This window comes from Formica exsecta, unplaced genomic scaffold (assembly GCF_003651465.1).
Source record: "Formica exsecta isolate Colony F162 unplaced genomic scaffold, ASM365146v1 scaffold21, whole genome shotgun sequence".
In the NCBI taxonomy this organism is placed as follows: domain Eukaryota; kingdom Metazoa; phylum Arthropoda; class Insecta; order Hymenoptera; family Formicidae; genus Formica; species Formica exsecta.
The window spans coordinates 130,073-155,847 of record NW_021849398.1 but is presented as its reverse complement, the minus strand read 5'-3'; the positions used below and the strand labels follow the sequence as shown (position 1 = coordinate 155,847).

The following is a 25,775-nucleotide window of genomic DNA, read 5'->3' as shown; positions in this document are numbered from 1 at the left end:
CATAAATATTTCAAGTTGAATGCCAAATTAATTTAAAAATAAATGATAGCCATTTAAATTCTTAGTAAAAGAGAATTTTTGATATTTATAAAAAAAATAAGTGACTTTCGACACATTTTGTATTTATCACGATATTTATCGTCGTTTTCAGATAACTAATTGTCATACATTCAGGAATTGTCAACATTTTATTAAGAATTATTGAGATGTTCAGTTTCCAGTCTCTAAATTATTTATATTAAATTAATTCTGTTTAAGTTTTATAATTAGACATTGTCTCGAAATGATTAGGCGTATCGTGCTATATGGCAAGAGTTTTTAGCTATTCTCACGAGCTGTCTTGTCGGTTTCATAACTCTCTTTCTCTTCGCCCTGATATCTTCATACGAAACACGTTACTGCGTAGATAACAATCTTTGTTTTTCCATTTTCCTCTCTTCTCTTTGTTTTTTTTTTTTTTTGTGTCCCACGAACGATACGAGTAACGAGAACGCATTCTTCCATTTTCGTGGAAAAATTTACATTATACTCAATACGTAAAGTTTCGTAAAAACTCCTCGCTCTTTTTAATTCGTCAATTCCATTACGCGATGACAAAATATTAATTAAAAACCGATATTATGTATTCTTCGAATTCACGAAATTTAAATTACGTCTCGTTCAAATATTAATCTAGAATAGGCAATAAGTCTAACCGCAGACAGCTCGCTCGATGACATTCCGCGACGGTTTAAAACCCATTAGGATCAGGATAGATTAAGAGGAAGTGACCAGAGTCCATTTAGCGTGTGTTTAATCGATTGCTGACTACTCGAATAACCGTGGGTGGAAATTGACTTACCGACAGTCCTCTCCGCATCTCTCTCCTTTCATGTGTGTGTGTGTGGGTGCGTGTGTCTGTGTTTGATCTGTTATTAATTATTACATGTGAACGTATGATAAAAAAATTAAAAACGCGCAATTATATAATATATGTCTTTTATACGCTCGTATCTCGTGTCTGGAATAATTTCACCACATTTTTATCAAGTTTTATTTTATTCTGGGTACGAAAGACGAGCTCGTAAAACACAAACAGATTTCCTGAAATATAAATTTGTAAAGGTTTTAATGCGTAATTTATTTAAGAGTCTCATTTATAATATAAAAATATATATTTCTATACAGTTTCAATGGTTGGTGTGTGTAGTATAATACATATATTTTATTTTATATAATTGTAGAAATACATGTATCTATCTATCACAATAATTAACACATTTGATAAAAACTACATTTCGACGACGATTAATGTTACTATACAGTCTAAACGTGTTCCATACTCGCTTAATTGTTAATTAACAAAAATTGGCTTCCGAGATTCGCAAGCCCGCGTGCCAAATAAGAAGAACATGAAAGGAGCGTAAAGGACGAGGTGCAGAAGAGAGAAGCCGATTAATACTTTTGGAACTCTAATAATAAATTGCAGAAACAAGCTCGGATTACTATCGAGCATCGACGATTTTACCGAAACTTTCTAAGCGGTGCACCTAATCGAGATCGTTATCAAAAGCTAGAACATCAAGAAAATTCGTCGTAGAGTTTATTTGCCATTAAACAAAGAACAAAGGAATACTCGAGCATGTGTGTGCGCGCGCGCGCACACATATATAAACCTTTGAAAACGCTCCCATTAATAATAAAACTGCAAGTATATAAAATATATTAATAATACAAAATAATCTCTATATCACATGTAAATCCATTCGTGAGAAAAGTATGCATAACGAAACGAATGAAATTAACAACTTTGCGCAAATATGTATCTCTCTCTATCTCTGATCTCGACTCCTTGAAAAACATAGTTTAAGTAAAGAAAGCATATCTCGGCATACAATCGAATTCATCGCATACCATTTCTCTCTATGAGCACCTCGTATTTTAAATATTCTTGCAATTTTATATAATTTATAATCCATGATTAAAAAAAGAAATTGTACCTAATTAGTGTCATTAAAGTTTCAAAGAGATTTCGACGTAATGTATATATACGGAAAAAAATTATTTTAGCTTTATCTCAAACCAAACTATATTAATTTGTATTTAATGCTTTAAATATATCGTTAAAAACTGGCATATAACATGGCAATATATGGCACATATCTATATGTATATTTCTGTCGACATATTTCTTTTATATATAATCAAAGAGACAACAAACTCATAAAATATCTTTTCCTTTGCAAAAGTGACAAATGTTTCAGAATTTTCCGCTATTATTTTAATCGCGCGAAAAAGCAATGACGTTACGCAAGAATATGTCACGAGGATCGAGGTTTTCTTGGTAGCATCGTAAAGAGTTCTAATTGGAGACTCCGTGGAATGTCGAGAAGAAAGGCCTGCGAATCATACGTCAAACACTTTTTGATGACCCCCAGTGACAATTGTTGCAGTGTTAATATCGGTAGCACGATGTGCACGTCGGTCCTCTCGATTCTTTGCGGCAGCTCGCTTGGCCTGACGCCACGATATTTGACGAACCATGGTTCAGGAAAGAAAACGTCATGCTGCTGCACCAAATACCTGTTTCATTTTGCCTTAGGCATAATTAATCCGCCTATCGGAAATTAAGATTTTTCAAAGAAACAAATTACTTTGTAATTTGTGAAAAAGTTTAACGAAGGGAGAAATTTCCATCAAGCTTTTAATTAACTCTTTTATTATAATCTCATTTTAGAAAAAGTCCAATATCATAAAAAGCTTAACTTTGTTGGTAAAAATGTGTTTGTGGAATTACCTATGAAATTATTTAATTAATTCAAGGGAAACATTACACATCTGTTTCCTAATACTTTAAGAATCAAATTGCGGGGGAGACAAATCTTTTGTCATTTTTGTGCTGATTTGCTATTTTTTATGCTTATTGATTTTTGCAAATCGCGATTATTTAGAAATTTATCACTGCCGAAAATATATCAATTGTTGTCGGTATATCGGCAAAAAAAAAAAAAAAACAATTATTCATCACACCTACCTGACTCCCGTTTCTTTGTTGACAAAGATCCACGGATGGGTATGAAACGTGTTGATTTCCCTGTAGTCTCCAGGTGACAAATCGCCATAACTAACCGCCTGCCCTTGGTAATCCATCCAGTATAGGGTAACGCGGTGGGGCGTTGTATTAATAAACCTGACAAAGGATTCGTGCTGACTGTTGAGCGATCGGAATATCGGCCCTCGCTGTTGATTTTCATCCATTTTGAGATTTATTTCCTCGTCCGCTTCCTCTTATTTCTGTAATGGATTTTCGAGTCTTTACTAATCTTTCTTCCTTCCCCTTCGCCTCGAGAACTGAAATTAAAAATTATAAAAGAATTATACATGTGTTCGAGCTTGATAAAAATAAAACCATTTTATCTAAATCTTTTTTTGGAATAATAATAATTCGTTTTTATTTGTATTTCTTTATCTTTTATCTTACAAACTAAACTAATCGTTCAATATAAATAAAAATCAACAAAAATTTTAATTCGGCAAATAAAATTCTTTTTATTGTTAGCTGCTATATTCCATTTCTCGATATAAAAAAAAGAATGGCCTATCGATGACCAATAATCTCCTTGGGACTTAGATTTGCCTTTCAACATTTTCTACAAACCGAATTTTGGATCCCAGGAACGATACGAAAAACATGAAAATCCGGTTTGCCACGGGTAAACAAGCCTATCTATGAAAATCGATTTATCAAGCACGGTTGCACCGCTTGAATTTGAGAAACGAGAGAAAGAGGTAGAAAATACAAAGCGGAAAATCGATCGTGTGTCGCAAGAATTCAAACTCAATTTGATTTGATTGAGATATTCACAACAATGACCCGCGTAGAAAACAGCTAACAAAAAATTAATTGCAAACAAAAAAATGTGTAATAATCCTATATCAATCTACATAAATAGATAAAACTAATATAATTACTGATAAACATTAATTAATAACAAATATTGTATATCATATAAAACAAAAATAAATAGTTCCTTTTTAACCCTCTATCAAAGAATCAATAAGCCGAATAAATAAATTTCATATTTTAATATTTGTCATAGATTATATATTCTTCCTTATTCTCCTTTATTTCAACAGGAAATAAAAAACAAATTCCTAATGTCGAATAATATCGAAAATCCAATTAAATCCGATTAGAATGCGCAAGAACTCTAATTAGTTGCGCGAATGATTAGCTGCGACGACGACAAGCACAGCAGGTAGAATTGAACGATGCATTTATTTCAATGCAGTTCCGAAGAGTCTAAAGAGCTTATAGAGATGATTACAAAGAGAGACAGACAGACAGACAAACAGACAGACAGACAAAGAGAGAGAGGGGGGGGAGAGGAGAGAGAGAGAGAGAGAGAGAGAAGAATAGATCGTTTTTCGACAAACAAATACAGTCCTCGACTGCTAATTCGCATTTTCGCCCTTCGGCGCTCCGGCGTAAAATCAAGCAATCCGTTAGAAACGATTCGCGCTTTCGATGCCTTACAAAATATCGAAACAATGCCGACGAACGAAACTCCATTACGGCTTTTTACAAAGGTAAACGGCAAAATATATACATGTGAACAGAATTTATCTGTTTTATTAAGCACAAATTTTTATACACGCGATTTTATACGTTTTCACGTTGTCACGTTTTCATCTTTGAAATTAAGCTGATTGGGGAGAATCTTGTAAGCACTAACCGATTTTATTTGTGCCAATTACGCCATAAAGAGATTTGCCGGTGTGAATCACCTTGATCGCTGTATTTCGGTTTTCATCCGATCAGATTCTCCAATTTTCTTTGATTTTTCAGAATAACAGTCTTTTTTAATTATTGTAATACTGTGCAACACACACGCTAAGCGGCGACAATATTGATGATAAAAATGAAAAGTTCAACATTGAACTCAACGCCAATAAAGAAAAAGTTTTCCGGATTTTGCCAATTTTTTGAAATTTCTGTGAAATGTGACGCGTCACAATTAGAATTAGTGACGACAGAAAGAGTAAGATTTACGTTCGTAGAGTTCCAGCAATATAAGAAGTTATTCCGTATATCTTGCGAGATTTATCGTGACGACTCTTTCTCGCGGGATACAAAGTTTCAGTGAAAGTTTTATCCGTCTCTGAATTCAAAAATTACCCTGCATATCTCATAAACGTAATCGCATCTTACCATTTTACTTCGCCAAATCAATTTCATACGTAAATAAATAATATTACAAATCAATGTTAATCAGATAAAAATGATCAGATAAAATGTACCAGAATGCATCAATCGCACTTTTCTTAATTTTATTATTTAATTAAAAAATCAAATTTTTTCAAGCTTAATATTTTACGTATTCCAAGTTAAATTTACTATCGATTATTGATTTTATCCTTCGAAAATGTCCAAAAATACTCATTAAAACTTAAATTTGGCTTCAAAATCCAAGATCCGAGTATTCAACTCTAAATATTACAACATCCGGATCCGAATATTCTTGCCCGATTACGAATACTCGAAATTTGAATATTGGAAAGATTAACGCGATATAAAATTATAATTTAATGTCGATAGGTGTTGTGTGTGTGTGTGTGTGTGTGTGTATATATATATTTTATCCACCTTATAATTTAACATCATAATTTTTTTCTTATTTCTGACTTATGATTATATAATATCAGACATTACGCCAGAGTATAAAAAGCGATTGAAATTCTTTATCGAGACACTGGTCAAATTTATATTTTATCACTGGCACGCGGATCGGCCGCAAAAATTTTGTAACAGCTAAATTACTCCACCGGGAGAAATATTTCCACAGACCTCCGTGCGCAGCGTTGCGAAATTTTCCGAGGACGCTCAAAAGCGAAAATAGCGTTCGTGCCGGAATTCGAACGTTGTGCCGCCAAACATACCGTATAAAAGCGTAAAAAGGGAGAAAAAAAAACGAACCGAGCGAGGCGTTACATTAATTCGCATTTTTGGTGACGAACCCCGCGGTTTCGCTCGTTTCGAGTGACCTGTGTGATTTTTTCCTCCCATTTTTTTACCTATCCTTTGACAATATTTCACTGAAAAAATGAATAGAATCGCCGCTTTAGCAGACTCCGATTACAATTTTAAAAAATATAATAAACGGCGAACGCCTACATGACCAATTGATTAACTTGTGGGACCCCTCGAAAAATTGGCTTCTGCTGTGAAAAATAGTGACATTTTAAACTCGCAATTAATAATGCATTAAAACGCCCGCGCACGTTGAACGGTAATTCATCTTTTTTTTTTAATATTTCATGGTAAGAAAGTAGGTGTAATAGGTACATTATCGTCGATCACGTGGTTTCTTGCTCCGTTTAACTCTTCCCTAGTCGTACTGATGAATTAGAGCAGCCTCTTATTGTTAGAAAGCTGATAGGGATTGAATTTGAGTGGCAATTACTACATCGTATACTACAGGACTTCAATTCGCATCTAAGATCGCTTTGATTTGCGCAATAATTTATATTCGCATAAAAATCAAGATAAATGCATTTTGTAAAGATTCCATATGGAATTCAATATGCAATATCATATTTTCTTCGACACGGGTTTTATTCTGTAATTGTATACTTGCCGATCATGATTAAGTTGAAAAAATACTATGATCAACATTTTTATAAAACGGATATTTTATATGACGGAACCCCATAATAAATTTGGACAAACACATAAGTAAATATAATACTTTCAAATTTGAGTCATTTTTTAAGAATGTAATATCGAAACAAACTTATGTATATACATACACATAAAAACATTTGCGAATGTTTTATATCACTTATATCACTTATATTATTACGCTACTCTCTCTAGGGAAAAAATGATTAAAATGAATATGTATATATGGCTCTTTATCATATATATAAACTCTTTCTATCACATACTTTATATCTGTCATTACATAATAGTTCTAAGATCATTCTTGTATAATTTTGTCAAACACGGAATTAATCACATTAAATAAAAGAGTAGCGCGTTAATATTATAATAGAACGGACCTTTCCGCCAAATTTGCACGACTGCATGTCGTGTGCAAATAATTAAAAACTAAACGTAATTCGGCTTCTCGTGCTGAAAATCGCTTGAAACAGACGGAAATAGACATTGCAATTCGGCTCATAATTTGTAACTAATCCTACAAAATTATCATAAATAGGAAGAGCTGTAGTAACGTTTCGACGCTCGCTCTCTCTCTCTCTCTCTCTTTCTTCCTCTTGCCTAATAAAACCTCGTTTACTGTGGCAGAAATAATCATTGCATGTTACAACGCGCTAAATAAACGCGTTAATCTCACGTACTCGAGAAATGAGCTGATAATTAGAACTCCCTGAGACAAACGCAATAATTATCTCTAATGTTTACATTATGTTATATATATGCGTTACACTAACAATAAACGTTACATTATACACATTTTCTGTTTTAATTAAAATTGGAAAATAAAAATCCATTAATGGCGCAATTAAAACAATTATTATTTAATTCAGAGCATTTAGCTTTAATTTGAAAAATAAAAAAAAGAGTATTTTTTAATAAAATTGTCAAACGAGACTCAGAGACGAGAGTTTTGCAAGATTGTTTTCGTTGCTTTATGTGTATATATAAAGCTGCTTTATAATTTCAAGACTATCTTGGAATAATGTTATAATAAAGCATTCGTCTCTCCTCTCTTGGCTTGCGTCTCGTGGTCTCTATTTCTTACTGCGCGTCTAACTGCGGCCTATGTAAATACTTGACACGAGGCTGCAAACCTCAATATTACGCTAGCTTTTCGCTACAGACGACTGCACATACATCTGCCAAGCGAACGAGTTACGAACCAAGCAAGTTGGACCGAATCGTGCTCAGAATTGCGCGAGTACGTTCTTCTTTTTTCCATGATAGAGAGAATTACAACCATATTGGCTTTCATTAACTATAAAAATCTTTAAAACATATCCAATAAGAGACACACTTCGGAAATAGTCTGCTCACAATTGTTTTAATTGCATAATGAAAACAATTATTCTTTGGCAAAGAGCAACAGTTTTGAATATAACGTGTTAAAACTCTGGATATATTACATATATCCGAACAAGTTGCGGCAGTTTTTTTACCATAAAAGAGACGATAATTTTGATAAAGCAATCTACGCTACCTAGCGTATGTCATTTACTAATTTTGTTAGAATTTCATTTATTTCAAATACTAATATACCAATGATCTATGCTGTCGGTTATACCGATAATTTCAAGCACGTAATCGCATCCCGCTTTGTAGATGTCCACAAAGGTTGGCAAACAAACGAGAACGCTCATTGTATATCGATTGTGTTGGTATCGATCGTGAGAACAATGGGGATAATTGAGCATGCACATTACGACCGCTGGAAATTCACACAAATCTAGTCATTATTTAAGGATAACGATGACAGTGCAACACTTTGGTGATCGTGATCTTTTAAACTGTGTTTTCCTATTCTTTTCCCGAATAAAATGAATTTTTATTTTACGTTCTTGCATCGCGCGAAAAGGAAAGAGGAATATATTTCACTGTACGGATATAAAGAGAAAGAGGGAGAGCACAACAAACAGTAAACAAACATAAAGGCTTTCCGCACTTTCTCGTCGGGAAGCTAAAACATTCGGAAAATCAAATGATATTTTAATGGACCCATGGCGAGAATGCACTCTCGGCACCGACGACGATTCGAAAAGAGAAAACAAATTTTTGCGGTGGAAAAGGTAGGTGGTGGCCACCTCCATTAACAGCAGATCGGATCTGCTTCCGACTTTCCTAATGAGAATCCCATGTGAGAACGAGCCATTGACGTTCGAGGAGAATGGAAACAAACGACATCTCTTTATTGTTAGTAGCTTCACCGATTTTCCTGTTCGAAGACAAATTCTTCCATCTTTCCTTATTTTACAATTAAAAAATAATAAAACACTGATGTGTGCAAATACACATTTTTAATAACAAGTATATTTATGAAACAGTTTATTAATTTTTTGGCAAGTTTTTAACGATAATAATTAACAATTAAATATTTTATACATAACTGCACATAATTGCACAAACATTTTGCCAGTAAAGCCATTTACCGATTCATCTAAGCGTTTCTTTATTTCATATCGAAGTATTGATCGTGTTTATATAACTAATAATTTCTTACATATACATTTTTCATATTAAAACAGTGGATGCGAAATATCTCCTAAGATTCTGATGGATATAAAAGATATAAAGAAGATATAAAAGAGCTTTATCGATTAAGTAATTTTTAATTCCAAAAAGTAGATTTTTATACATATATGATCACATGTGTCAATTTATACAATTTAAGCAAAAGCACAGCGAATAGTTTTTGTGATCATAACCACCGTCGCATCATTTGCGAATATACCGATATATATAATTACCAATAAACTTGTCGCGGCATATCATCGACATTTAATTATCATACGCATGATGTACTAATGCAATTATTAGCAAATGCGAGGACTTTGATCAGTACCCGAAATTACCCGGAAATGCGACCCCAACCCGTATTCACACAGTCAAATCGTTTCGTTTATGAGAATAGAAAAAATATTTGTTGGTTAATAGGACGCATATTGCATGACATTAACGATTCATACGCGACAAGAAAATTTCTGCGTCACACTGTGGAAAAAAAAACCTGACGTTTTATTAATAAAATGTCGTTTGCTATATATAGGAGTACCGTCTACTCATCTCTCTGTATGTCTCTTTTTCTTTCTCTCCTTCTCCCTTCTCCTCTCCTTCAAACAGAAAAAAATATAAAATTTTTAGAAAATTGTTTCTGTAAAAAGACAGTATTTTGAGAAGAAAAAATATATCTCTATATATTCCTCTCCAAAATTTCCCTATACGAGAAAATTCTATACTTCTTTAATACATATAATCCTCTAATGTATTTTCGCCCCGTTTTACAGTTTCCAAGGTTCTCTTATCGTATGTTTTAGCAGACCAAAGGCTGTGCAATTCCGCAACGTCCTACATCGCGAATGCATCGCCGCCGCGTTCGCGAAGTCGGCATACCGCGGAATTTACGGTGGCTTCAATTCACGGCAAACAACATGTAATCCTTGCGATGTTTGCGCCCGAAGCCCCGAGGGCAAATAGGGAAAGGCACGGGCCCGGGGGAGGGGGGGGATTACAAACGGCAAGTTCGGAGAAGGGGGTACAGTGTGATCCCTAGGCTTTGCGTGTGCAACGCGGAATTCTCCGCTCGTTGTCGTAGTCGTTGTCGTCGTCGTCGTCGTCGTCGTCGTCGTCGTCGCGCTTTCGTAATCGCACCCCTCGCTTCGCGACACGTAAATTTTGCCCTTTTAATGCCGCTCACAATTAGTCACGTAGACTACGCATACTCTCACTGTATGCAAACGAGATTTACGTGCGGCAGATGGGTCTCGGGATCAGACTAAATGAAATGCATCATACATAAAAAAAAAAACCACGTCACCGCAGTTTATGACAAAAAAAGAAGTTCAGTCATTTAAGAGTGCGAGAAAATAATGTTTTTTTTCTCTCGCGTAAGCTCTTTAATTTCTAATTTTGAGACCACGTCGCTTTGAAGATGAAACACTTGTGTCGTATGCGTACAAATACGTATATAACATGTAAAGTTTGTTTTATTATGTTTGTCGTAACAAAATAATGTACAATTTAAAAATTACAAACTCGATTATATATCACGAAAAACAGAAATTTTATGCAAAAAAATTTATATGGCCTTCGTGTCACCAAAGAAAAAAGAAAAGACAAGATTACAGAAAGATTCGAGAAAGCAAAAGTTACCCGAAATATCGATTCAAAGCTGTCTCGTTTATCATCTTTCTCGTTTTATTTCCGTTCCTGTCTTACAGTTATAAGATGAATTTTGATTTGATCTTAGTATATGTATATATGCGTTACATTGTGACATCATTACATGTGAGCTTGATAATTTCGATATAAATCGATGTTAAGCGAAATAAATATAAATTGTATAATAATCTGTTTAGTCGTTATAACATTGTAGTTTTAATCGTAAAGACATATTCATGAGATATAAAATTATACAAAGTTGTGCGAAAAGATTTTCGCTTTCGTTACACGATAGTAGTACATTATTTCTCATATTTTATCTCATTATTAGATATATAATACATATATATTGCAAAAATATATTATTTACTTATCACTAGATTGTAAAATCTATTCTTCTAGCAAAGTTTGAATGAAATAATGAGCTGGTGGACTTAGTTTTATCGTGGTATTGTTGAAACTACAGTCACTCCAGAAGCATAATCAAAAGAACAGTGAAAATAATTCTTATTTTGTCTCTTGCGCAAAGTGATTCGCGAAATTATTTCAAGTAGCAGTCTGTTTGCAACTGGCAATGGATTCATGCATATTCAGACGCATAAGATGCTGGATTAAGCGGTAAGTGCAAAGTATTACACTTATGATTATTCAATAGAAACTGCGAAATCCAGTTTATTGCCCGAGTTTGCGCGCGTGAAACTTTAAGTCAATGCTTATCAAACTCTCCGTAACAAGACGAAGGAAGTCTTGTAATGTATAATGAGCCTCTCCTTTCGTTATCTCGAAATAGTTAAACTTGGCTGGCAATAGCATTATGCGAAACGCAAAAGGCCTCATTTTATATAATAAAAGCGCTCGTAACGCTTTACAAACTGCGAACATCTTTAGCGCAATTAATTTTCTTCCTGCCACAAAACAGATGACGCGCGCGCGCGTGTGTGTGTACATTTGAAACCGATTATCCCAAAACCTATGGAACGTACTACAATCATTTTGATCTCATTTGAAAGATAATTTAATTCTCTCCAACTTTTGTTTCGGCACTTTTTATTTAAAAACGCATACTTTCCCTGATATTTGTAAAAATGTATAAAATAACCGTGATTTCAGAGGTTTTTGGGCATTAACTTTTTAAAGAAGCATTTTTCGACCTATATTTATCAGAAAAAGAATTTTTGTTCAGAATTAAATTTCCTATAAAATCTCAAAGTCTGACCGAAACATTTTGGCCCACCCAGTATATTCACGAATTGCGAATCTCGCATCGCATAGTATAGGTCTAGCATAAGCAGTGTGTAAAGGAAAACCATTTATTTTACATTAACGAAAATCCTTTGATCGATCGTTGAAGCAGATCGGCTTGTTACGGTTTATATATATATATAACGTAGGAAAGACGCGTAATGAATAGGGCGAAAAGACGTTATTTGAGACAGGCTCGTCTTCACCGCAACCTCTATTTTCCGTCTCGCGGAAAGGGATCCTATTCCGCGCCGATCTACTCTCGTGAAGGAAAGAAGACTTCCGGGAATTTGGACAAATCGACCGTTATTTCTATCATCCGCTCCACGCGACAAGCTTCAAAGCCCACTCGTTGAACAAATGCTCTCTCCATCGAATGGGTACTTTTGCTTTTTATTCCTTTTCCTTCCGACGTAAAGCTATGCGATGCTCATTCAAGTCTGATGTAATGGAAACTACGATAGTGTCGGCGGTGTTATAAACAAATGAAACGTGAATCACAAAATGTCAGATTGTAATGATGGTATGAATGGTTAGTAATGTTGGAATAATTGAAATAAATGTCTCGTTTCTTCGGAAATTATCATTTTCCATAAGATTCGAGCTATATTATTATTATTTACCGAGCAACAAAGTAAATAAAGCAAAACACATATCGTTTGAAAATTAAAAACTAAAAGTATAATTCATAAGGCAAATCAAAATTATACGAAACAAATATATAATCTGTTTAATAATATTGATCAAAAGAATATCCGTCAGAAATTCATGACAAATTTTCTTGTTATTCCTTTTTTAGGATTTCATAGTAGCTTGATGAATCGATTAATTCGATCCTCACAGAAATCGCGATTGCTAATTACAAATGAAATTTGTAATCGTGAGATCAAAGAGACTCAAAGAGAAACGATAAAAGCATAAATTATTTTAAATGTTCTCATCATAATTATAACGCCGACAAAAGGAAAACGACAAAGAAAGAAAGACAAAAAAATAAAAGACGAAAGAAAAGGTTCCTATCGCGAAAGAAATGTACTAACACGAGCGCAAGCATCATCCCTGGCAAATCCAATAATCCTTTTCACTACGTTCGACTCAAGACATTTCCCTTTTTTTATAGTAACATAAGAGGGACACTGTGCGCGCGCTTGAGCGAAATTTCTGGAGTAGACGCACTGCAAAGTACTTGACTCGATTATGAAAATGTATTTTCCCCTTCTGCTCTCTCTCTCTCTCTCTCTCTCTGCTTTCACATCGCAACGACAACGACGACGAGAATGACGGCGGCGACGGCCCTTTTCCCGTTGTTCCTAGTTTTATCATCTCTCTTTGATCGCGATATAAATGCCGAGAGTTTGCGATAAAGAGAATGTGTTCTCAGACTTTGTCCCGTAACTGAATTACGTTAGTTTATCTTACATTCAGTCGATTGACTGCTCATTATTCTATTGCATCACTCACGCACTGTGTGTTTTGACAAGTATTACACATAATATTTTATAAAATGACTAGCGAGTGACATATGAAACGTCAATGATAAATTCTTTATTTGGATTTCAAAGTAAAATTTCTTAATATAAAAGTAAAAATTATGTCCTCACCCATCGTTTCAACGCTCAAAAACGGCAGAGATATTAAAGATATTTCGCAATGATAGTTTTAGTAAACACTCCGCGCAAACAGGCAACATTCGGCTTCAGCAAATTCATTTATATTTAATGAGCGATCGAATGCCATCATAAATCACGTATAATTGCGTGTTGCATTTTGACGTGTAATACCGGTCCTGCATGTTTAATTACATTGTGTTATACGTGTCATCATTATTTTTAGTAGCTAAAATTTACAAAGGAAACGTTATACTATCCGTAAAATATATCACGCAAAACAAATCAATTTATCCGTTAATTACAGTATTTTCATAAAAATTTTGTATGTATATATACATGTATATAAAAAAAAGAAGAAATTGTCTTCCTTTTATTTGAGATTTTGTCTTTAAAATCGTCATAAAAGTCTACTGCCAATATTTTCGAGGACTCGCTCTTTCGTCGCACATTCGTTCTCCAAGCGCATCCTTGGTTAAGTAAAGCGATGTAACAGGATAAGGATATTAAGTGAAACGAATTAGCAATGCGCTCCAACTCGTGTATAAGCTCGAAAACTTGCGACTCGCGCGGAAACTTCACCTACGGAAAGTTCGCGCCGATGCACCGTAATATGCCGAGCGAGTCAACATTATCATTTTCATTTACATTTCCGCGTGCATCGTTTCTTCTTTTTTTCAACCAAGACGATAATGATATGCCTGGTGGACGCCGGTTGCCATGAAAAAAATTGGGAAAACTGCCGAAGTACTCGACGGCCGAAAATCTTTTCCGTTCCCTCTTATCGTTCTTACCGAGGAAGATAAAAGTGCGACGGGAATCAGAATTGAAAGAGCTGTCTGCGTGCACACGCATGACAAGCGAAGCATTTCGTTACCGATGATGAGATTGCCAGAGATGGGCGAAATATTTAAAATACAAAATATAAAAAGAATATTTATACATTAACATCACTTCTCTTACTGAATTACAAATGTTTACTATGTAAATTATACATTATATTTATCTACAGATTAAAATTCTATATTCTATATTTGATTGATTTTACGAATCAGAATTAAATGTTTAAAACATATATCTCTCGTCAGAGACTTTAAATAATTAAATGAGATCATTATTTCATTCTCATTATATGAACAGTAAAATGTTATATAATGGTTGTCTTTTGTAAGTAGACGCTCTGACGAAAATCATTTCTTGTTAACGTTCATAACAATTTTGATTCTCTTAAAATAGTATCTGCCATTTTAAATTTACAACTGTGACAACACATATAAACACAACGACACACGCTCTCGCGAAATTAAATTTCTTTTTAAAAATGTAACCGCGCGCAATAAAGAAATCTAGTTTATCCTGCAATACATACTAACTTCTCTCCTGTTGTTACAATTTTTTCTCGCATTTTTCGCTCGCTGAAAAATTACTTTACGAATGTTACATCGATCAAAGTTTGAATAATAAAATTCATATTGTATCGTTGGTTATCATTTTAGTTACTTTCATATAATATAAGTAAGTTTTCTATATAATCGATATAAAAATGACGACTTTATTTCAAATACTTTATAAACAAACATCTCGTCGAAATGAGTATGTTCTCTAAAACGTCTCGCATGATGGCGTCTGTTCATTAAGGAGGATCAATGCATGACATATCGTCAAATTCTCCTTTCGCCGATTTACGAAAGGCATCTGCTCCCTCTCGTCAAGTTGAGTTTAATTCACGGAAGCAAAGTGATTTCTCGCGAAGAGTCTCCGATTCGGTCGGATTCGGACAATAGATATTCATATTCCATTCTCACATTTTAAGAATAACGTGTGCCTGAATACGGCAATTTTTAGATTCCATCTCTGGAAAACTCGGACATCTTGCAGTGGATGGCGAAATTCAACCAAGATAAATTCGAGAACTTTTTGTTACCGCGCAGGAAGCGATGTCTGGGTATCACTCCGTCTCGTCCTTCTCCTGCCCTGGGTTTGGAAATGGGATGTGAATGAGAGAAATAATACAGCAGTATGTATAAGAGCAGGTATCTGTAACGCATTTCGCGTTGACGGTACAAAGTACGTGTAATGCATATGTGTATTCGATCACATCTGATGTACAATAATATTATTGTGCGTTATATATATTTTTCGGCGTCCTTTCAATAGTAGGACCGATGATCGGCGCCGATCAATTTTTCGTGCAATATCGCTCGCGGGCAAATTTACGACTTTAATTGGATTTAACAGCCGTACATCGTTATTTTGTAACAAAAACGTGAATGCGATATTACCATATATATATTTCTATTTTATAAAACGACGAAAAGTTGTACGAGATGAGTTTTTATAGCCATGACCAAAACACGCGACAGGATATCAGGAGAAGAAAGAGAAAGAGAAAGAGAAAGAGAAAGAGAAAAAAAGAGAGGGAGAGAGAGAGAGAGAGAGACTGGTATTTAATATCCCTTCTCTACGATATCCGGATATACGTCGGCCTCCGATCTCGGTTCTCCTTAAGATGAAACTCGTCGGAGAGATTTCCTAGTGCTTCACTCTGCTTATTATCTTCATTTCCACAGTCTCCTCCTTATTCGTACTTTTCGATATGCACTCGTCTGGAGAGAGCTGCTCTTACTTGGGCGAAAATCGTCCACAAGCCGCCGCTTGATTTAAAATTTTTGAATTATGTGAATCACGCACGTCTTACAACACACATTCCCAATATATGTACGTTAAAACTTGGTGCGCAAAATGTCACACTCGCGCTCTTACATTACCTGTCATCATTATAAACGAGAGTCGACATTTTATTCGCATTGTTAATTCGAGAATAGCAATTATTGATAAATTCAATTAATTGTGAGCATCCGACAATGAGAATATTTTTACCGCGATATTGCAACAGCACATTAAAACCATATCTCTTAAATTAAAAATAAATGTGTGCCGTAATATTCATAAATTCGTTTTGCTCCACACGCGTACAATTATTAATTTTTAATTAAGAGGCACTAGTCGTTGATATCGAGATGAATTTTCATCAAGTTTGTTGCAAAATGTGAGAGGAAATTATTACATTTCCCGAGGAATAAAAACGCGAGTGTTTCGCTTGTGCCCTCTGCGCATTCCAAATTAAAATTGCTCGCATGCGTATCGCTCTTATGTCAATTTGTGTGCATAATTTTACCACCCACAAGTAATCACGGTGACGTTATCTCGCGCACGTGAAATATCCAAGTTGTATATAGACGCACGAGTCGAGGATTCTCGTTTCTTTAATACATCGCGAAAGGAGCAATCTTACGTAGATCGCAAATGGTTGAAACGCTCTCACGAGCTTATGTTTGCGCGATAAAAAATGTTGCCATTCAGTTTTATCAGAGCGTGTGCGGCTTTAGCATGTTTACGGAATCAAATGAGGTCGTTTGCGCAAAAGTGTCGCGATATTTCCATTGCTGGCGTAGATAAATTAGCATGGGGCACGTAAGGGCACATAGCTCATTCGTTGAATAACAGTCGTTTGTAATCGTCGAGTATTATAACTCACTCACGTTTTCGTTTAATCCCGCGAATTAACGGGGCGAATATTAATGACAGAATAATAATTATTAAATAACGATTAACGCAATTGTTGCCATTAGTTTATCTATTACGTATATAATTAATTTCTTTCGCAATAATAAACGTATTATAAATTTTCACGATTTTAAATCATCAGGGGGGGAAATATAGTTATGAGAATCTATAGGAATCCATTAATGAGAATAATGTATCAAGATACATATAATCAAATGGTCCGACAATGGCACACTATTAAAAATGTAGAAGACCACGTAGAGATGCAATTAAACATGATAATTAAAAATAAATATAAAAGAATTCAATAATCGATAATCAGTAAAATACGGTAAAAAAACAATTTCAAATCAAAACAAGACAATAGCAGAGAAAACAATTATTCATCGACAAATTTTAATTACGATAAAAAAGTTTGAGACAGATGAAAATATATGTACGAGTATGGGTGCGTTCGAGAAACACGCTTTTAGCGCTATGAGCGTGCTCTGACCTTGTTCAACTTTCAGTAAATAACAAAGGTAGAACGACGCTTTTAGCGTATGTATTTAAAATAATTTGATTCCATGATATCGGACACCTGATTTCCCAAATGGAAGAGCAGTTTCGAAATTTTCACGAAGGTATTGTCAGATGCGACAAGATTCGAGATTCAATTTTTCATTTTTCTCTCATTCGAAATCTTTCTGGCAAGACAGCTCAAATACGATTCTTAAAATCAATTTTGCGATGATATAATCATTCGCAAAAATGCGAATGATTATATCATCGCACATTACTTCATATATGTGTGTGTGTGTGTGTGTGTGTGTGTGTGTGTGTGTGTGTGTGTATATATATCTTTCTCTCTTCTCTCCTGATCGATTTGCGCACACACAACATATGCAATCGCTCTATGTGAGCGGCGCACGCTCAGATGTTACTGACGGATCAATCCGGATTAATTGAGTTACGGTTGGCGGTTTTGCGGTCGGCCAATGACCGCAGGGATATATCCGTGGCTTCCGGTATGTTTGTTCGCCAATGCGTCCGTGTAAACGAACAGAGGGAAGACGGAGAGGAAGAGGATAAGAAACACAGAGAGAAAAAAAGGAAAAGAGCCGCGCTGCGCTGCGCTTGATTCTCATCAAGCTGCGACGCTCGCATTATTGCTTCGTCTCCTTTTCTTTCTTTCCATTTTTTTGAAAATTGAAAATACTACGACACGATGACAGGCGTTGCACCCCCGAGATTTCTTACTTTACCGATGCGACCCTCTTTAATGGTATATAGCGGCAGCGCATCGACTCGGAAAACCAACGACGCAAAATGTTCTCGAGAACAAAACGGATATTCAAAACTGCGCTGCGGAAAAACATAAACCTTGGCTACAATGATATGATATTTCTAGTAGACGTGTATAACGGCTGCTTTACTGTTAAAAAATTTCTCGATATACATATATGATATGTGACACGCAGAATTTGGAAGAAAGATGCAACGAGCTAAGAATTTTTAATGATTTCTAAATATATAAAAGTTTGGAAATTTTACTGCTTTACATACGTAGATCGATCAAATATGAACGAAACTTTTTGAATAAGAGCAAAATACTTTAACGCTCGTTGTTTTAACAATAGTGGACTGTTGGTAGACGTGTCTAAAGCCGCTGGTAGCCGCTCTGTGGGTTTGTTTCTACAATTGTTCGTTTAATTTTAATAGTGAGCATGATAAGTGAACAGAAGGCGTCTGTCTTGGTTGCGCAACGCATAATTATCAAATTTTTAGCGAACATGTTAAATCAGTTGAAATTTTGTGCAGATTATGCGTACAGTTCGGTAAGAACACATTATCGAAGTCCCAAGTATGCAAATAGCATAAGTTTTTTTGTGAAAATCGTGCAGGAGTTGCAAATTTGACTCATGCGCATCGACCAAGGACAAGCATTACGCCTGACAACATTCAACAAATTTGCGACCTTATAAAGACGATCAATGAATAACTGTTCGTGAAATTAATAAAGAGATTGGCATAAGTTATGAAAGTCCGCAAACAATCATTAAGAATGAGTTACGATTTCGAAAAATCACTGCACGATGGGTGCCTCGAATTTTGAATGCAGATCAGAAGGCCGTAAGGGTTAAAATCCTTCAGAGGCTTCTGGATCGCCATGCAGCAGAAGGTAACACATTTTTGATGCGCGTTCTCACATATGATGGATTTGTTTGAACCTCTTAAAGAAGCCTCATGGGGAGAAAAGTTTTCCAACAACGATGAGGTGAAAAACTTGGTGCGGAATTGGCTTCGTACTCGTCCTGCTACTTTTTATGAAGCAAGGATAAAAAATCTGCCAGTGCGGTGACAAAAATGTGGAAACATTGGTAGATGCTATGTAGAAAAATAATTTTGTGTTAGTTTTCATGTGTATTAATCGATAAAATATTTTTTGAACAAGTCTCGTTTATATTTCATCCACCCTAGTATATTGTCGTATAAATCTTATGACGATTGTTACTTGATGGCATATATGTTTTATTAAAATAAATACTTTGTTACATTTTTGAAAATGTTGATTTTGATCAATATTGGATGATAAGAGAAAAAAATTTTTATTTTTATTAAAATTTCTAATTGTTATTTAAAAAAATAAATTTATCGCAGAGAATAATCAGTTACGCAAAGTTGTTATGTGGATAAAAGTATGTAAAACACATCAGCTAAAAATATATTCTACAAGACCACTAGAGCAAACTAGTATATATTCATATATATTTTTCTTATATTTATTTGTTACATTCACACGTTCTCATGTCGATGTATTATAGTGTGAGATAAGATTTATTATTTGTCAAATTCTATTGCGCGAATATTTCTCGTAAAATATATTAATGCTTTTATTCGCGCCGCGGGTAAAATCTAGACTGTCAAATATATTCCGCATACTAGAATTAATTCTCTATCGCAGCCTGCGCATTCGCGTGTTCTGCGAAAAACGTGTCGTATAACGGAGAATAATGCGTGTGCATCGCCTATACACGAGAGTGCAACTTTGTTGTATGGCTGCATTACATCGCCGCAGGAAAAACGATTCACGTAAATAGGTAGAACGTTTTCCGTACAAAGGGTATAAATAGAGGGAATAGATTGCGATTCTAGTTAAATATAAAATTATAAATCCCGAAAATATATTAAGAATTAAACAATTTTTAAATTCGAAGAAAACGTCAATTTATATTGCAATGAAAAAGATGAAGGAAAAAGATAGCTTATATATGTAAAATTATCATATGCATATGTTATATTATATTGCTTTTATCTAATATTACAAAAAAACATGCAATTTTTTATAATTATAATTTTTATAAAAAAGCCAATAATTATATATAATAACAAATTAGTGAAGCTGCGTATATGTATAGATACAAACTATATAAATTTTTAAAATATGTGAAGAAATATATTTTATATATGTATAAACAAGTCTCAACACGTCTCAGCAAATGTTATATCGTCTCAATTAATTGTGTTTGGTGTTAATTTTTACCATGATGCACTTCTTCCAATTATACTTATAATTGCTTTTATTTCATATTTATGAAAATAAAAAAAAAAATACTCGCACATTTGCAAAATTCAAACTCTCTCGTGTACGATTGCGCGCGGATATATGTACATAACGCGCGAACGATCTGTCACCGTAATGCAGAGCGTTTGATAAAAGCGCACCCAAGTCGTGTATCCGCCCTACGATCTAGAAAGCGAGGGTTTGCGTGCCGCAGGCAATAAATTAAAGTTTTGATCTCGGCGAGGCGCGCAACGAAGGACGCGACGAGTGAACACGCGCGCCCGCTTTCATTTTATTTTTGTTGCACCGGAATTCCGGACGCGCGCGTGCGCGCGCACGCCACGACATTCCATGCATACAACGGGCGTATTTTTCCTCGACCGAGAGATATATTCGGGACACTGTTGATTGGTCGAGTTGAACCATCGCTCGGTTACGTTGTTTTAACAGAGGTTTACCGAAGGCGAACTCTCAAAGGACCCGAAACGGCATGTTTTCGTACGCTTTCCGCCGCGTTGCATTCAGAATATTGAATAGACTAAACAGAGTGTTCTCTTTTATAATACAATCTTTCCGTCCAACAATATGTATATCGGTCGAAGATGTAAAGCTTTCGATAAACTCTCGCGCTTACAATACACATCGCATTCTTACGCAAATTATATATTTTATAAGTCAGGAATGTATCGTTATACGCGCAAAATCTGCGATGACGAACAGGTATTTTTTCTTCGTCGAAATTTTATGTGGGCGTTGGTCGTCGTCGGTAATCCTGACAATGTTATGGTAATTTGTATGGTAATAAAGTGCAAATTGTACACCGGTGGATGTGATTTATAGCCACAGCGCGATACGAAATGGAATATAGGATGCTACTTTTATCTAGACCGACGACGAATTATAATAATTCAGTCGCGAATGAGTTTATGAAACAAAATTTAAAATAATATGAATAAACATAAGAGATGTATTGCTCCGTTAATCTTTTGTATGAAATATTTTATCTTAATTATTTAATTAATGGTTACCAAGGAGTTTTTTTAAATTTTTTTTTTTAAATTTTTTTTTTTTTTTTTTTTTTTTTTTTTTGATTATTTAAATTCATCATCTATAAAAATGTGTGTGTGTGTATATTTAAATTATATAAAATCTCATAGAAATTATAAAAAGCTTTATACATACATACATACATATATATAGAGGGATTTTTGGTCATTTGAAGGCTCAATAATACTTCAAATTTGTAAAGCATCATTAAAGGATTAAAGATTTTATAGCTCTGCGTCCACAGGCATATTTAGAATACGACCAAACATCTCGACAACGAGATATCCTCCGCATACTTTCTAACAATAAGCTATTAATGACATATTTGTAAATTAGGATAGATCTGAATAAAAATTTTGTAAAAAGCAATAGAAAAGAGAGAGAGAGAGAGAGGGGGGGAAGAGAGAGAGAGAGAGAGAGACGCAACAATTTTTGGCGCGGCGTTTTGAGCATCCAAAACTATCTCATCATCAAATATTCTTATTTATTAGTTTTTAAAAATTAATATACACATTGATGACTATGGCTTTTTTTTTATTGCACTCTTATGCACCGAACCATATAATTTAAGTTTATCGTTTGGATGATCATCCATCCATCAAAACTAGTCAAATGCTTCAAATATGTCAAACTGCCTTGCACGCTAATCGCGCGAATGTAAACGAAGATGTTAGTCAAGAGTCAAGAGCTAACTAATACGAATGGTCCTTGATATAACAAAGGCGACTTTGGTCGTATTACCGCTTTTCGAGAAACATCGGAAGTGAACTTTGGTACGGGCACGCGAGTTTAACAGAAATTCTCAAAGGGAATGTCGCGCGTTCCCTTGCCTCTCTTTCCTGTATGCTGCATCGCGCTAATGTTACGAGTTAATCCACGACAAAGTCGCAGGATGAACCCCGTTAAGGTCGCCTACATGTCCTATATCTCGTGCATTTAACGCTCGTATGCACTCAACGCACTCGCCATGTCGCCATATGATCATGCGGTTTTACGGTCATCTGAGATCGCAGCAGCAGACTTTTTTATACAATGTAATCCGCAATACAGAAAATTGTTTCAAAAATAATGAGATAATGTTGCGTACTTTTTATTTCAATCTTTTCTTTATGTCTGATAAAATATTATATACATGTATGATAATGTATATTGATAAAACATTTCTTTTTATATACAACTTTCTCTGTGATTTTTCAAGATCGCACACTAACTTTTTTTTTTTTTTTTTTTTAACTACGGATAACTGTGCGCAGAATATTCCAGAATTTCCGATTTTTATCGCACAAGAATAAAATTGTGTTTTATAAAGTAGAGTATGTCAGACATACACTAGTAATTTTCAAATAGTTTCATATTTAAAAACAATGTGTGCTATTCTCCCATGAATTTAAACTTTAAACCATCATATTCAATCAGTGATAGACATGTTTATCTTTCCAGAATTTTAACTACCAAACTATTTAATAAGCTATAATATTAAACTATATTTATTTTTATTTAGCTAGATTGTACAAAGTTGCTATGATTATTATTAGCATTAAAATAATTATTAATAATGTTATGTATGTATAAAATTAATATATACTATTAGTGTGATAATTGCTTCCCGTGTGATATTACTAGTCGTTTTTTCGCACTTGATACACAGAAATAAGCAATTAAAATAATTTCGTGATTGTAATCAACGCGTTAACGTAAATAAATAGGTGGGTGGTGGCGGTACGTTACAGCATCGCGGTGGGATTCCCGGGGACGTGTACACGCCTCGTAATTCGCGGCAACAATTGCTTCGTGGTGGTTGCCGTGGTTGGTCGACGTGTCGCGAGGATACCGTCGCGTCGTTATGTGTCGTACCACGAAAGGACATCAGAGCTCCGTAAACGTCCCTCGTGAATTTCGTACACGCGCTTCACACGCGGCGACGCCCACTCGCTTATAGACCGTTAATTAATTTCCCCAATTACACTCTACGAGATGCCGCAGGCCTGTCTTCAGAGCACTTGACCCGGGTTTTCAGCAAAATATTATCCTACGGATCCCACTTTAATTAAGAAAGCTTACAGCTGTAATCTAAAGTTAAGATAGAAGGATATCATTAAGCCACACTCACATATGTGAGTAATGAGTTGTCATTTTATCAAGTTTTATCATTAGTCGTCATAAAAAAATTGTCACAAGGACTAGACTTTGATTCGGTTATTTTGCTTAGACACAAAAAATGTCGGTATAAGACAGTAGAAGATTTGATAAAGTAACGAAGGGATAATCCAAAGGGTTTGTATAAAGGGTCGCTGACCCCCATCTTCGATTCGTGCGAAAAGAACACGCGCGACGTCTTGTACCGCACTATATGCATCCTCGTCATACGTGACAAACGGAGATTGCGACTGAAATTTGCAATTATTATTATGATTGCCACGTTTCGCACGCGAACAGCAGAAGCGATTTTAAATCTCGCAGCGAAAGTGTTTTACTCGAAAAATGGTGATCATGCGCGCGTGAAACTGATGCAATCGTACGCGATAATTATTGCAATATTATCATAGAAATTACAATTGTGAAAACGCGATATTCCGAACCATGATTGTCTTATTAAAACGTTATTAAATTTATGGATTTTCTTTTTCGCATCAGATTTAATTTCTTTAAAAACGCGCGCGCGCATTTTTCAATACATAAGTGAATCAATAATCGCGTTTAACTTTTCATTGTTATCGTCGTCAGTTGATTATTACGCGATGCGTAACGAAAATAATTATACCCCTTCAAAGATTAACTTACGCTATAATAATTATCACACAACACGCCAAAAGAATAACCATTGTGCAAAGTTAAGATCCTAATTAAATTTCCTGGCGCGTCCGTGAACTTCTCGCTCATTATATTCGAGAAAATCCGCCTCTTTATGATATGATATAATATAATATAATATAATATATAATCAAACAACTCTCTTTGATCCCAATGATTTTAATACGAGTGCATGCACACGTAAATGCAATTCGACGCGTTCCAATTCGCAAACGTCGACGAAATTTCGGTTCTGCTTACGTCGCTACACCACGCGAGATTAGATATGTAAATCAATTAATCTGTAGTAATTGAATTAGAGTTCCCGATTTGGCGCCGTCACTGCCGAAACCATACCGGAATAACATGTTTTCGCGCGATGACATTCGAAATACCATCGCCAGTGAAATAAGTAAGTTATCGAGCAAATAACGAGTTTCTCGGTTCGCAAATTTCAATCGCGTAAAAATATACATTTTGAGAACCCCTTTTCCCGCAGCTTTTTTTTCAACTTTCCAACTAAAACATTTATCCATTTCAAGACTTACACGCATACACATTTACAGAATTTTTTTTTTTCAACATTAAATTATTTTTTGTCCCGAGAGACGTTTCTGACACGCCATCAAATAGATATCCATCATAATCGCTTGAAAATATATGCAAATTGGCGCTATAAAAAAAAAAAACGAGCTAGTAGAAAAGAGCGGGGAAATTCAATTCCCTTTTGTCGCGCTCTAAATATCGAAATAATAAATTTCCATGTTTTCCAATCTCGAGAGCGTAGTCCCTTTTCTTTCAGATGCCCATAAAGAAAGCGAACGTACACGCAAGGCCGACTTAATATCCTGCGGCTCGCGCTTTTCCGTGCAGAAAAATGCAACTACGTGCTTGCTAGCGACCGATTAATCGATACCGAGAGGTGAAAAGAAACCCCACTTCCGTCGGTCCGCGATGCGTATTCCGATATATGTATTGTAATTCTCGCGTGAAGATGGACGAGATAGGTTTTGCAGCGCGCGTCGCGCGTACACCCTCTTTTATTCTAGATATCTGGATACGAGATGCAAGTAAACATATCTTTCTCTTATCGTTTTCTTACTGCAATTTCGATAATGCGATA

General features: G+C 35.0%; 1 protein-coding gene across 3 annotated transcripts in view; it reads right to left on the bottom strand.

Annotated features, from left to right (window-relative positions):
* Positions 1–1,118: 1,118 nt before the first annotated feature.
* The window catches only part of LOC115234898 (von Hippel-Lindau tumor suppressor homolog), a 45,663-nt gene continuing 21,006 nt past the window's right edge, over positions 1,119–25,775 (bottom strand). For 2 of the 3 annotated variants that reach the window (XM_029806284.1, XM_029806283.1), the window contains 2 exons: positions 3,014–3,273; positions 1,119–2,562 (listed from right to left, as the gene is read on the bottom strand). In XM_029806284.1, the coding sequence (XP_029662144.1) occupies positions 2,301–2,562; positions 3,014–3,237 (486 nt within the window). In that variant the 5' untranslated portion in view covers positions 3,238–3,273 and the 3' untranslated portion in view covers positions 1,119–2,300. Of the gene's footprint in view, positions 2,563–3,013; positions 3,331–25,775 lie in introns of all 3 variants that reach the window. The other variant, XM_029806282.1, reaches the window with a different exon arrangement.